This window comes from Lotus japonicus, chromosome 6, assembly GCF_012489685.1.
Source record: "Lotus japonicus ecotype B-129 chromosome 6, LjGifu_v1.2".
In the NCBI taxonomy this organism is placed as follows: Eukaryota; Viridiplantae; Streptophyta; class Magnoliopsida; order Fabales; family Fabaceae; genus Lotus; species Lotus japonicus.
Window position 1 is genome coordinate 9841693 of NC_080046.1, and position 13609 is coordinate 9855301.

The window sequence follows — 13609 nt, forward strand, 5'->3', positions numbered from 1 at the left end:
AAGTTTTTTCTCTATTCACAAGACTTGAACCTAAGACATTACTTAATGATAATCAAACATGTAAATACATGAATTAAATAGATTGATTTTTAATTAAATTTTAAAACAAAAAGTTGGATACATGGATCACATATATTAGTCCATGAACCCTAACTTAGCCTCTCATCTCCACTCTCTCTATATATATTTTGGTGCAGGGAGAGAGGTAGGTTACAAGGGAGTCCACCACTTTTTTAGGTCTTCTCAAAATAAAGGGAAATGGGGGGAGAGAGAGGGGGAGAGTTCTTGGTCTTTTCAAAACATACAATTTTTTGCGGTCATAATGTCTTAGAAGAGAGTGCTTTTGACGGCCATAAATAAATCTTTTTATACAAGAAGTAATTAGTTTTTTCTTTCTCTTCCACCTTGTTCTTTCTCCTCTCTTTCTCCTTTATCTCTATCATACCAAACAACTTATAAATCTACTTTATTTCTCACATCTTTTTCTCTACTTATCTTCTTTCTTCTCCAGTCTTTCTTCTCTATCGCTTCCTTCTCTACCAAACAAAGCGTACAACTAGCAACTCCACAAGGAAGGAGTCTTTATCTAAAAAACCTAAAACCCACTTCCCATCATTATTGTGAAGAACACTTATGTAAAATTAACTCTATCATTCACTTTCTCCTAGTCAATCTTCAAACATAAATATGTTTTTAATTTCTTTTATGAATTAAGTTTTATCAGAGATTTTTTAACGGAAAACAACCCTTCAAACTCAAATTTTAATTTGAAAGTTCAAAATCTCAAAAAATAAATTCAATCATATAAATAGTATTTTTTCTTAATCAAATATCCATACGTGAGACTAACCCCTCTCGTCCCACAGTTAGCGCAATAAATGATATGGGCCTAACCAATGAGTATTGTTTTTTTATTCACAAAAGTTGGAAATTAAACCCGAAAATACTTACTTAATAGACGAAATGCTGAACAACTATGTCAACCCACTTACTTAAATTATATTAGTAGTTTAGTACAAAACAAATACACGTTAATTATTTTAAAAAGAAGTTTAGAAGTTAAGGCTCTTAACTTGCCATTTTCATCGATTTCACCATGTATTAAAGGATCGGGTAACCCGAATCCCATGTCGGGCTAGCCCACCCATATGTGCAGATTCATTTCCTTCTCCATCATCACACAAACACACACACTCACATAAGAACACCCCGAAAATCGAAGCTTCTTTCTTACAACGATCTGAGACCCTTCTCTTTCGCAGCACCAATAAACGCCACAATCTGCAGCAAGAGCGAACGAGCGAGAAAGAGAAGAAAAGAAAGAGAAAAGGGTTTGAGAATCAGAAATGGGGTTGGGTTTGTTAGCTTCGAGGGCCATGAGACCCACCTCTAGGCTCCTCAATTTCCACAACCCTAGCTCCTTCTTTCTCCGAACCATCGTCTCGAAACCCGAGCTTCGGAATCCGGAAGCTTCCGCCGCCCAGCCGGAGCAGCCGCCTGTCGATCTCCCTCCCCGGACTCCGGTCGCCGGCGCCAGGGTCCATTTCTCCAACCCAGATGACGCCATCGAGGTTTTCGTTGACGGTTACCCTGTCAAAATCCCTAAGGGATTTACCGTTCTTCAGGCTTGTGAGGTCGCCGGCGTCGATATCCCTCGCTTCTGCTACCACAGCAGGCTCTCCATCGCCGGAAACTGCCGCATGTGCCTCGTCGAGGTCGAGAAATCCCCTAAGCCTGTTGCTTCTTGCGCGATGCCCGCTCTTCCTGGTTAGCTTCGTTTTTTCCCCTTACTTGCTGTACTCGTTGGTGTTCTGATGATTCTGTTGCTCGCATTTGTCATTTGAGTGGCGAATTTTGTGTTATTGATGTGATTATCTGATGAGTTTATTTATGTGGTTCATTGGAGTTTGACCTTGTTCGTGATTTGAGTGATTCTGCATTCCTTGCATCAATTTTAGATGCAGATTATCAAATTTAGTTGATGAATGTCTGATTGCTTGCTGGTATGTTTAAAATTTCTACTTTGTTGAAGGTGTTATGAACTTTAATCAGTTTATGTTATTTGCACAATGTAGATAGTTGTGATGCTAGTGAACTTCGATTCAGTTATGTGTAATATAATACATCATTAGTTTTATCTTATAAGCTGGTATTTCGGTGTTTTGAACTGATTTATGTTTAGTCTATTCACTCTACTGTTAATTTTGTAGTTTCTTATGTAAAATAATTTCTACATGTTCTCTTTGTTTGTATATTGATAATCAAGTTGTCCTTCTGTCGGTTTTCCCTAAATTTTTTGTTATTATGATTATTAGTTATAATTTATTAACTAGAGAGAAATTTTGAGATAAAATCATCATTTGTCCTGTCAGTTTTGCTGTTGGCATCTACATTTTTCAATTGGATCTTACTTTTCATGAGGTCTCACATTATATACACAAAAAATAAAAACAGAAAAACATCTTTTAATTTAGTTTTGATGGGGTTCTTAACCATTTATTCTTCTGATTCTTGTTAAAAGATGTAATCTAATGGAAACTCATTCTTAGGGATGAAAATTAAGACTGACACACCTGTGGCGAAGAAAGCTCGAGAAGGGGTGATGGAATTTTTATTGATGAATCATCCATTAGATTGCCCAATTTGTGATCAAGGTGGGGAATGTGATCTTCAGGATCAGTCAATGGCATTTGGCGCTGATCGTGGTCGTTTCACTGAAATGAAGAGATCTGTGGTGGACAAAAACCTTGGTCCTTTGGTGAAGACTGTGATGACTCGGTGCATTCAATGTACAAGGTCAATATCGGACAAAACATCCTTTTATTTTCTTCCAAATCTGATTATCTTGAATTGTAGATTTTAATAAATATGCTACACATTGGAAGTCAGAAGTTCTTAGTACTTATTTCTTCCCGAAGAGTATCAACTAATTTGATAATTTATACTATGTTTATGTGTAATGTTCTTGTTAGAATTACGGACCTCCTTGTTTTGCATAGTTTTGCTTTAAAATGAAGCAGTAGTCATTGTGCTATGAAATTATGATAGTTTCAGAGGATGCTTGACTCAATTTAATTTGCATATAATGAAAGTACTATTGAGTGATAAATGTAGTCTACTTACATGTTATTATGTCAGCTAAAGGCCAGCCAAGGTTTCTTTTAATTCCTGGTTAGGATATCTGTTAGTTATTCTGACTGAAACATCTAGCAAAACAGACTTTTTGTTGTGACTGAAATGCCATGTATTGTAAAAGAATGTATGTTATCTAAGTACCTTAAAAGGTTCTGGTGCAACATCTCTTTCATCCAACAGGTGTGTTAGATTTGCATCCGAGGTAGCAGGGGTGCAGGATCTTGGCATGTTAGGTCGTGGAAGTGGCGAGGAGATTGGAACATATGTTGAAAAACTTATGACAAGTGAGCTTTCTGGAAATGTGATAGATATCTGTCCTGTGGGAGCACTCACTTCAAAGCCTTTTGCATTTAAAGCCCGGAATTGGGAGTTGAAGGGTACAGAGAGCATTGATGTTACTGATGCTGTTGGGTCCAATATCCGTATTGATAGCAGAGGACCTGAAGTCATGCGCATTGTTCCTCGTTTAAATGAGGTTAGATTCTGATGGATTTGTTGAACTGTTTGTGGTTGCCTATGCTTCAAATCTTTTTGTCCTTAGAATTATTTAATTTCTGTAAGAAAAACCATTGCACCATGTTTGCTGGTGCTTTAGATTGCTCGTTCCATGTTTTGACTGCATGAGTTGATTTCGGGAAAAACTGTTGTTCGTTAAGTTGATCTACTACTTAAAGAAATTGATACTTGTCCAAACTGGATACTGAAGAATTCTGGCCTTGATCGTTTTATATGGTTGTAGGTTTTGTTTTCTTCTTCGCTCATTCGCTGTATAACATCACTACTTATTTTTACTACATAAGCAATGTGATTTTCAATCTCTATTTACTGGCACCTCTGAAACTCCTTACCTATGGAAAGAGGTACTACATGGAGTATTCGTAAACTGATGTTTTTTTTTAATTTCAATTTGATTAGTTTTGCATAGTAGCAACTAACAATGATTCCTTTGACGTGGGTTTGGACTTTGGAAATTAAATAAAGAGGGATAACCTTCAATTAAAGACTGGATTGGCGCAATAATTATCATTATGGAACCAAATAATCATTCTGAGTGGTTATGGTTTATTTTCAGTGGAAGCCGTATGTTGAAGTACTATGTTGTAACTGTAATAGCTGTTAGCTGTAGCTTTTGTTACGTTAGCTCACACCTCTCGGCAGTTATTTGTTAGTTAGTATGGGCCAACTTCTGTTAGGCTTGGCAGTTATGAACCAATTCAGTTGGTAACTGCCTTTTTCTCTCTCTCTCTCTGCTAATATAAATAGCTCATAGTATTGCTTTTTTCTAATCAAGACAATACACGGTATGTTCATATGAAATCTACTAGTTTTCTCCATCTCTACCTTCTTTTACCATACTTTGAAAGAATACATGAGGATTGTACTCATGATTTTCAAGCCTTTGGTTGCCAGCAGTTGCTTTGTGAAATGTCTTTCAGTTCACCAGTCTTCTATTGTTTTGGAGGGGGCGTTTCAGGGAAACTGAGGAGTTTTTTAAGGCTAGTTGGACCGTTAGCCATGAATCATGGAGTAACCCCTAGATTCTAGGCTATATTGTTATAAAATGTGAATGTGTTTTGATAGGGATTAGAACCCTCATGTTAATTTTCCACAAGTTAGGGTCATATGAATAGAGAGAAAACCCTGCATAGATTTCCACACCCCCTGCATAGAGCCCTACAAATTTTACACTGCTAATACTCTCGAGCTTATCTCCATATGACCATTGCAATTGAAAAGCTAAATGGAGAGCATCCAAACCTATGCTGCAGTGAATCCACATTTTATGAGCAACTAGTTAGGAGCCCCAGATAGGATTGATCTTTTGTGGTCAATGGTTGTGATTTATTGTTTACTACTACATTTTGAGTGCGTTTATTTAAGATTATAAAAAAGTGATTTTTAACTCTCATAAAAAAAGAACGTTTTAGAGATTTTTATGAAAAGCATAAGCTGATTTTATTTTCTCTTTCGTCTATTGCCATAGTTTTTTTTATAAGCTAATCAAAGTACTTTATTCAAATATGTTTTCAGCTTTGTTTTATTTAAATAATGATTATTTTTATAAGCTGAGGCAAACACCTAGAAAGTTAGAAATAATGATGTGTTCATAGTTTACTAATTAAAGCTTGTTCTGCTTGCCCATTGCAGGACATAAATGAAGAGTGGATTTCAGACAAGACCCGCTTTTGTTATGATGGTTTGAAGAGGCAGAGGTTAAATGACCCTATGATTCGTGGTCCTGATGGACGCTTTAAGCCTGTGAATTGGCGTGATGCCCTTGCTGTGGTAGCAGAGATTGCCCACCAAGTTAAACCAGAAGAAATTGTTGGAATATCTGGCAAACTTTCAGATGCTGAGTCCATGATTGCACTGAAAGATTTCTTAAATAGGATTGGGTCAAATAATGTATGGTGTGAAGGAATTGGTGCAAATACTAATGCTGATTTCAGATCAGGATATATCATGAATACTAGCATTGCTGGTCTTGAGAAAGCAGATGTTTTCCTGTTGGTTGGTACCCAGGTAAATCATTCTATTGTGTTTTAATAAGTAACACGGTAATATCTCTATTTGTTAATTTTATGGATGACCAAATGATTCTTTTGCTATTGAAATGGCATTCCATTTTAAGAATACCTTGGCATTTGCATGGATTTGATATTTAATGGCATGGGGGAAGTTATGTGGATGAAAAAGTCCATTCAACGATAAAGCTTTTCTGATTTATTGTGTTTTTGGATGACGTCTCTACTCTCTACTGGTTATTTAGTGTGCTGGGATCTTCTATGAAAGTGTAATTCTTGTTGCTTTGTTGTCTCTTAGATTATCTGATGTGTTTATTCACAAATTTTCAGCCTCGTGTGGAAGCTGCTATGGTTAATGCCAGAATAGGAAAGACTGTCAGATCAAACCAGGCCAAGGTTGGGTACATTGGGCCTGCTACAGATTTCAATTATGATCACAAACATCTTGGTACTGGCCCTCAAACACTTCTTGAAATTGCTGAGGGTCGCCACCCATTTTCGAAGACTATCTCAAATGCCAAACACCCTGTTGTCATTGTTGGTGGTGGGATTTTTGAGAGGAAGGACCAGGACGCAATTTTTGCTGCTGTTGAAACCATCGCCAAACAAGGGAATGTTGTCAGATCTGACTGGAATGGCCTTAATGTATTGCTTCTCCATGCTGCCCAGGCTGCTGCACTTGACCTTGGACTTGTGCCCCAATCTGAAAAAAGCCTCGAGTCTGCAAAATTTGTATATTTGATGGGTGCTGATGATGTAGACTTGGAAAAGATCCCTGGTGATGCTTTTGTTGTTTATCAAGGTCACCATGGTGACAAGAGTGTTTATCGTGCCAATGTCATTTTGCCAGCAGCAGCATTCAGCGAGAAGGAAGGGACCTATGAAAACACTGAAGGATGCACACAACAAACCTTGCCTGCAGTTCCAACAGTTGGTGACTCCAGAGATGATTGGAAGATAGTTCGAGCTCTGTCCGAGGTGGCAGGAGTACGTTTGCCCTATGATACAGTTAGCGGTGTTCGTGCCCGGATGAGGACTGTAGCCCCAAACCTCGTGCACGTGGACGAGAGAGAACCAGCCACATTACCATCTTCACTAAGACCAACCTTCACTCAGAAGATGGATACCACTCCGTTCGGAACTGTAGTTGAGAATTTCTACATGACTGATGCCATTACCAGGGCATCAAAGATAATGGCACAATGCAGTGCTACACTGTTGAAGAAGTGAGACATGTTTTTTTTTTCTTTTCTTTTTGAGTTTAAATAAAATATGCAGATTCATCCTTTTATTTTCATAGCCAAGCAAGGCCTTGCTTGCGCAAAGCTTCTCGGGTGTTGGCAGTACCCAATAAATTTAAAATTAGGCTTTATGTGTTGTATTTGTATTATGCAGTGTAAACACGCCACTCTTAGAACTGTTGCCTTGTACAATTTGGATTTTCAGACTGATTATGGAAGTTTACTCTTCTCATCAAATTTCTGATGTCAGAAAACTGCAAAGTTTAATTCTTATAGCCATCAGCTATTGCTGTGGTGAAAGCACTTTACTAAGATACCAATGGGGGAAGCCTAAGCATAATGATAAAAGAGGCAAATTCAATAAACCCTAACAATAATACTAAAGTTCGAGCTTTTAAGTATACCAGTCCATTTGAAAATTTGTGAATTTGGTCAATTTTTTTTTGTGCATGTTTGAAGCTAGAATCAATTATAGAGGTTTAGCATTTGTAAAATCATCATGCTTGGCAGCAACACCTGTCATAAAATATCAATGAGAAGCTACCTCTCCACGTTTTATGAAGACAATCCCTATGACATGGTTGTTGAAGACACATTGGCACAACACAAACATTCTAAAACAAGAGTACATCAATCAAATAGATAATTTGTCTCTGAACTTTTTCTTGTTGCACTATGTCAGGTTTATCATGGCCACAGTTTAACATCTGCCACATTTTATTTTCTAGTCCTGATGTTAATCATGGAAGTTACTTCTGCACCTTTGACCATGAAGCGATGCCTGTCTGATTATATGAGCTCTCCCAATTTTTCCCATCAAAGTGCCTAATTTCAATGTGTGTCAACGTTCCAGGGTCAACACACCTGAATGAAACTGCAACCCCATCCGGGTTCGAACGCGGATAGTAAAATGAAGTTATCCCACAGATTTTGCAGAATGTGTGCTTTGCAGTGTGAGTGCCAAACGTGTAAGTTGTGATAAACTTGCCAGAATCTCCCAAAAGCTCAAAATTTTCAGCAGGAACGACGAAGTGGTTATTAGCTCTCATGTAGCAGTTTGAGCAATTGCAGTCCCATGCCACCACACTGGAAGGAGCAAGCACTTTCCACCTTACACTCTTGCAATGGCAACCTCCATTATGCACCACGGTCTCAGTCTCAGCATCCATTTTCTGAATTCTAAACAACCAATGATCATAAATGAAATTTAGGTTCCTGTCAACAATAATTTATCATGCACTAAAACTAGACTCAGTTAAAGAAGGCTTAACTTGGTATCATAAATTAAACCTAGAGTCTGTTTATATACCGTTCGAAAGTATGAAAATAGGAAAATAACACATCCCGATGCACTTACTATGAAGTAACAAATTGCTACCTCAACAAAAAGGAAGCAGGAATCACATCTATATTGGAGATAGACACAAAAGTATACAAATGGGTTCGGCATGAGTTTTGATACATTCACACTCACTTTTTCTTTAATCTCATTTCCATCGATTTTTCTTTTCTATCTCACTTATTTTTTTATCACATCATCAATCATATCTCTCATTTATCTCTCTCGATGTGAGTGAATTTGGGGGTGTTGATGAGATTATTTTCACAAAATTTCTTAGATACAGAACCTATAGAAAGGGGTTACTATTGAGTATAAGATGTATATAGGTAGTTAAGAAGTTACAGATTTTGATCACAAAGAAAAAGAAAAGGGTGAGGGCTCAAAGACAATAGGATTTTGCATTTTGCAAATCAAAGTGATGACTGATGGGGCAATAATCTTGCCTCATAAACCACAATAACTCATCACTCCCCCATTTCTTTCTTGTCCTTTTTCTAAATTCCTACCCACACCACACACACATCAGTATCACCATCTATTTGTGAGCAACTAGATTACCAAAATTAATCTTTATTGCACCATATATTGGCACCACTTAAAAGGAAAAAAACTTTGCATGCATATTCAGCTTGCTATCCCTTGCTGTCTCTTTACCTCTATCAGTTCCCCAAAATTTCTGATTCATGCTAGGAAATAAGTACCATAGAAAAAAGAGTTGTTGATTTAAACTTCAGACTTCGAAATACATTGAAAGAATATCTATATAAGTGCAAGAGATTGAAGGAGAAGCATTACTGACAACAAGTAGAGCAGAAACTTATGGAAGAAACAGAACCAGAACTAAGATTGTTAGCAATAAACTAATAGTGACCGATAAGATGAATGGGTTTTCACCTGATCGGATCAGATATGGTCACCGTCACTGTGCAGGGTGGTTGGCAGTCACCTTTGACAACTTTAGATTAGATGAGAAGAACTGCTTCCCCTTTCAATTTTTATTTAAATAGCCATGAAAATCGACCCAACATGTTCTTTTTTGTCAATCCGAGCTGTACAAACTACAAAGAAATTGTATTTATTTTTATTATTAAATAGTTAACGCATGCCAGGAAGAAAATTAAAATAATATAAACAGCAAGGCAAATTCTGTGGTGCCTCCCTATTTTTAAGGGTGTGGTGCCTCCAACCCTTTTAGCAAATAATATGCTGCCATGTGTATTAGTATTTTCAAATTTTCTTTTTCTGTTCAAATTTGAATTGTTTTTTAGAAAATCAAAAATGTTTTATATTTTATTTTCAGAGGGGCCTTTTAGCAATTATTTGAAAGTTGTATATTATCTTTTAACCATCATTGAGAATTTTTACCAAGCTTATTTGTATTCTGAGTTCAACCCATTTTCTTCTTCTTCTTCCTTGAACCCTAAATAGTATCAGCTTCTTCACCTTCCAGCTTCTTCACCTTCCAGCTTCTTCACCTTCCAGCTTCTTCATCGTTCGTTTTTCGCAGACGAGGACCATTGTCGTCATCAGCTTCTTCATTGTCGTTCGAGCTTCTTCACGTTCCAGCTTCTTCATCAAATAGCACAGTCCGTTTCTGAATCTGGGTTTAGTGTGTTTTGGTTCTAAAATCGCATTTTCCTAATCTATTATTCGTTGTTGTTGTTTGATTTCAAATTAAGGGGTTCTTATATTTGTGGGTTTTGAATCTGGGTTTATGGTTTAAATCGCATTTTGGGTATTGTGCTTTTGGGTTTAGGCTTTTGAATCGGTGGGTTTAGGGTTTAAAAAATCTGAATGAAATTTTTTTTGTTTAAGGTTTACCAAATTGATTTCGTTGTTTTCGAAAATCAGGTTTTGTTTACTTAAAATCTTTGTGTTGTACTTATTTATTGGTTTCGTTGCATAGGTTTGCTGCCATGGCAGATGTGAATGAATATTTCTCTATTGACTTGTCTAATGATGGAGGTATGAGTGAGGATGATGATTCTGTGGCAGTGGCTGATGATGGCAATGGCAATAATGAGAATTCTAATCCAGATCGTTGCAAATTAATCCCTGACTTGACAGCTGATGAGATAAGGGAGCTGGTGTTTTGTTCTGAGAAGGATGCTGTTGAATTTTACCAACACTATGCCCATTTCAAAGGTTTTGGTGCAAGGAAAGATGATGTCCGTCGTGATCGAAAGGGTAATATTATTAGTCGTCAACTGGTGTGTAATAGGGAAGGTTAGAGACATGAGAAGCATTTGAATAAGGTTAGCCGAGTCAAAGAAGCAAAGCCTATTACCAGAGTGGCTTGCCCAGCAAAGTTCCGTGTCCGTTTTCATGCAGACTCAAGCAAGTGGAAGGTTGTGCTATTTGAACCAGAACACAATCATGGGTTGACACCTGCATCCCACGTTCATTTGATGCCCTCATTCAGGGGATTGACTGATGGTGACAAGGCTCAAGTAGACAGTCTAAAGCTGTATGGGGTGAGAAGTTGCAACATAATGGGGCTTTTGATGGGTCAGAAAGGTGGGCATGAATCGGTGGGTTTTCTGAAAAAGGACTTATATAATCATGTTGATAAGAAGAAAAGGATAAGTTTAGGTGCTGGAGATGCAGCCAGTGCATTGAGTTATTTGCAGCGTAAGGGGGAGAAGGATCCCATGTTTTTTTTCAAATTCACAAGATCAGGTGAAGAAAATCTTGAAAACTTGTTTTGGTGCGATGGAACAAGTCGCCTTGATTACCAAGCTTTTGGAGATGTCATTGTTTTTGACAGCACCTACAAGAAGAACAAGTACAACAAACCGGTTGTTATTTTTTCTGGCTACAATCATCACAAGGAGACTACAATTTTTGCATGTGCCTTGGTTTGTGATGAGACCATTGAGACTTACAAATGGGTCCTGAAAGCCTTGGATGAAGCTATGTTTGGAAAGCAACCCAAAGCTGTTGTGACTGATGGAGACAAATCTATGCGTGAAGCAGTGAAGGTTGTGTTTCCTAATGCTACTCATAGGCTTTGTGGATGGCATATTCAGCAAAACTGTCTTGAGAAAATTAAGATTCCAGATTTCTTGAATGAATTTAAGACTTTGATTTATGGGAATTTCACTCCAGAACGTTTTGAAACTAAATGGCTGCAAGTGATTGAAAAGTATGGTATTGGTGAGGAAAAATGGATTAAACAGACGTATGAAACTAGGCAGATGTGGGCAACTGCGTTTATGCGAGAGAAATTTTTTGTCGGTATCAGGACTACCTCTCTATGTGAAGGCATTAACTCATTTATTAAGAGGTATGTGCAGTGCAAAAATAACATCCTTGATTTCATTTATAACTTTGAGAGAGCTGTGGAGGAGTATAGGCATAATGAGTTAGCCTCTGATTTCAAGTCAAGTTATGGTGAGCCTGTCTTGATTACTGCTTTGAGTCACATTGAACAAGGGGCAGCAAAGTTGTTGACATTGAATATGTTTAGGGAAGTGAGACATATGATTCAACGAGCACTTAACCTTAATCTTGTTGAACGATCAGAGATTGGTACCACAGTGATGATAAAGTTTAGCATTTGTCGTCATCCAAACACTCAGTTCTTGGTCATTTATGACAAGAATCAGAACATGTTTAATTGTGATTGTGGGTTTTCTGAATATGTTGGCATACCTTGTTCTCACATTATATGTGCAATGAGAACTGAGAACATGAATGAATTCCCTGCTAGTCTTGTTTCTAAAAGGTGGCTGAAGACTGCAAAGGCTGATTCATTACAATCTATCCCTGCTATGGAGGTTGATACTGATAGAATGAAAATGCTGCGTAGAGGTGCAATTTCTGCTGCATGCAACTTTCTGAGTGAATATGGTGCTGATGACTCTTCTGATTTCTCAAATGTTATCGAGGACATATACAAGCTTGTCATGAAATTTCAGAAACGTCGCCATCCCAATTCTGCTGCAACCAATTTATTTGTCATTGGTGACCCAGCTGTTGTCAAAACAAAGGGCGCTCCACGGAAGAAGAAGTATAAGAAGACGAAAAGGCTATGCTCTAATTGCAGAAAGGGTGGCCACACAATCAGGACATGTCCTACATTATTTGAGGGTAATGAAGTTGGAGAAAGTTTTGCAGATGCTGAAGAAGATGAAGATTCATCTGTTGAAATTGATGGTGATAACACTGCTGATACTGTAAGTTGTTTGTATAATTTTTCTATTGGATTATTTTGCAGCCAATTACCATGTGTATGACATTAATATTTTAAATTGTATACAGCCCGTGCCATCATTAGGAGGAGATAATGGAGGGCCCAGTTCAATGAGTACAGTCAAAGCCAAAAGAAAGGCATGTTATATATCATATTTACTATGTTGTATAAATTTGAGTGGCATGTTCTGTTGTAAAATTGTTGTTTATGGTTTATATTTGGCTGTGAATTTTAGGTGGGAGATAGAAGAACCCAAAAGGATGTTAAACGCAACACTGGAAGTTCCCAAGCTATGGTGTCACCAACTATTGAGCAACCTCAAGCTGATATTGAAGCCCCTCCAATGAGTTTCCCAAGTGGGTTCAATTTGTTTCCCCAATTCCCTGCGAGCCAGATTTTACAATCTTTCCATCCTTTTGCTTCATACCAGCAATCGCCTTATGGCACTCAGTAGAAGACTGAATATTGGATGTGGCTCTGAATTTTGCTTGGAATTGCTATTGCATTGTGTTGCTTAAACCATTAATGAACCTGTTATTTTTCATGTATTTTTTGCTGGGAACTAATATGGCTATGTTATTGAAGTCCTCGCTGATTTTGAAGTATTTTTTGTTTATGAAGTCTTGAAGTTATTATGATTGAATGTTGGACCAATGAATTTTATTGCTGAATTATTAATTCATAGTTTTTGAGTTCTTTCATCCAAATGCTTAGTTTAGAATATTTCAGGTACCATCTTTGTGCCATATTTATGCAATCCAGTACTTGTATAAAAAGAGACCAATGTTATAATCTGTACAAAATGGGTAAAAAAAAGAAGAACATGAGATTTGAACCAGGGACATGTAGAACCAACAGGAGGATATTTACCACTGGGATACCACTCATTATTACTAACAAACAGTTAAATAATATATTTAATACGGATAAGCAAATAAAAAAATAATTAAAAACTGATTATAGGAGTATTCGAACCTAGGACATGTGGGAAATATAGGATGCTACTAACCACTAAGCTAGAAGTAACTATTGAAATGAAACTGTAAACATAAATATTTAATTGAGTTAATGCGAGTATTTAATTGAGTTAAGATTAATAAACTTAAACTTAAGGTCGTGCGAAGCTTCATATTAATAAACTTAGACTCTTATTGCTCCGCCGCTCTCCATA

The 13609-nt window shown here is 37.3% G+C and overlaps 3 protein-coding genes across 4 annotated transcripts; 2 read left to right on the top strand and 1 right to left on the bottom strand.

The window, feature by feature from the left end:
• Nucleotides 1-1134: 1134 nt before the first annotated feature.
• Nucleotides 1135-7138, top strand: LOC130726742 (NADH dehydrogenase [ubiquinone] iron-sulfur protein 1, mitochondrial). The gene is made up of 5 exons (XM_057578044.1): nucleotides 1135-1767; nucleotides 2550-2796; nucleotides 3316-3610; nucleotides 5284-5658; nucleotides 5991-7138. The coding sequence occupies exons 1-5, from the start codon at nucleotides 1347-1349 to the stop codon at nucleotides 6888-6890; spliced, it is 2238 nt and encodes a 745-aa protein (XP_057434027.1). The 5' UTR covers nucleotides 1135-1346; the 3' UTR covers nucleotides 6891-7138.
• Nucleotides 7139-7404: 266 nt separating this feature from the next.
• On the bottom strand, nucleotides 7405-9273 carry LOC130726743 (uncharacterized). 2 transcript variants are annotated; one of them, XM_057578045.1, is made up of 2 exons: nucleotides 9138-9273; nucleotides 7405-8080 (listed from the first exon to the last, which is right to left on the bottom strand). In XM_057578045.1, the coding sequence occupies exon 2, from the start codon at nucleotides 8068-8070 to the stop codon at nucleotides 7651-7653; it is 420 nt and encodes a 139-aa protein (XP_057434028.1). In that variant the 5' UTR covers nucleotides 8071-8080; nucleotides 9138-9273; the 3' UTR covers nucleotides 7405-7650. The 2 variants fall into 2 exon arrangements, with proteins under 2 accessions (XP_057434028.1, XP_057434029.1); XM_057578046.1 differs by having other exon boundaries at nucleotides 9039-9140.
• An 886-nt stretch (nucleotides 9274-10159) lies between these two features.
• On the top strand, nucleotides 10160-12956 carry LOC130724863 (protein FAR1-RELATED SEQUENCE 5-like). Its single transcript, XM_057576132.1, has 4 exons — nucleotides 10160-10469; nucleotides 10575-12421; nucleotides 12507-12575; nucleotides 12674-12956. The coding sequence occupies exons 1-4, from the start codon at nucleotides 10160-10162 to the stop codon at nucleotides 12890-12892; spliced, it is 2445 nt and encodes an 814-aa protein (XP_057432115.1). The 3' UTR covers nucleotides 12893-12956.
• The last annotated feature ends 653 nt before the right edge of the window (nucleotides 12957-13609 follow it).

Excerpts from the sequence above, each read along its gene's own strand:
- LOC130726743 (XM_057578045.1), bottom strand. The coding sequence starts at position 8,070 with ATGGATGCTGAGACTGAGACCGTGGTGCATAATGGAGGTTGCCATTGC.
- LOC130726742 (XM_057578044.1), top strand. The coding sequence starts at position 1,347 with ATGGGGTTGGGTTTGTTAGCTTCGAGGGCCATGAGACCCACCTCTAGG. Across the intron at positions 2,797-3,315 it reads CGGTGCATTCAATGTACAAG|GTGTGTTAGATTTGCATCCG; the intron begins GTCAATATCGGA and ends TTCATCCAACAG. Across the intron at positions 3,611-5,283 it reads TTGTTCCTCGTTTAAATGAG|GACATAAATGAAGAGTGGAT; the intron begins GTTAGATTCTGA and ends TGCCCATTGCAG.
- LOC130724863 (XM_057576132.1), top strand. The coding sequence starts at position 10,160 with ATGGCAGATGTGAATGAATATTTCTCTATTGACTTGTCTAATGATGGA. Across the intron at positions 10,470-10,574 it reads ACTGGTGTGTAATAGGGAAG|ACTCAAGCAAGTGGAAGGTT; the intron begins GTTAGAGACATG and ends GTTTTCATGCAG. Across the intron at positions 12,576-12,673 it reads CAGTCAAAGCCAAAAGAAAG|GTGGGAGATAGAAGAACCCA; the intron begins GCATGTTATATA and ends TGTGAATTTTAG.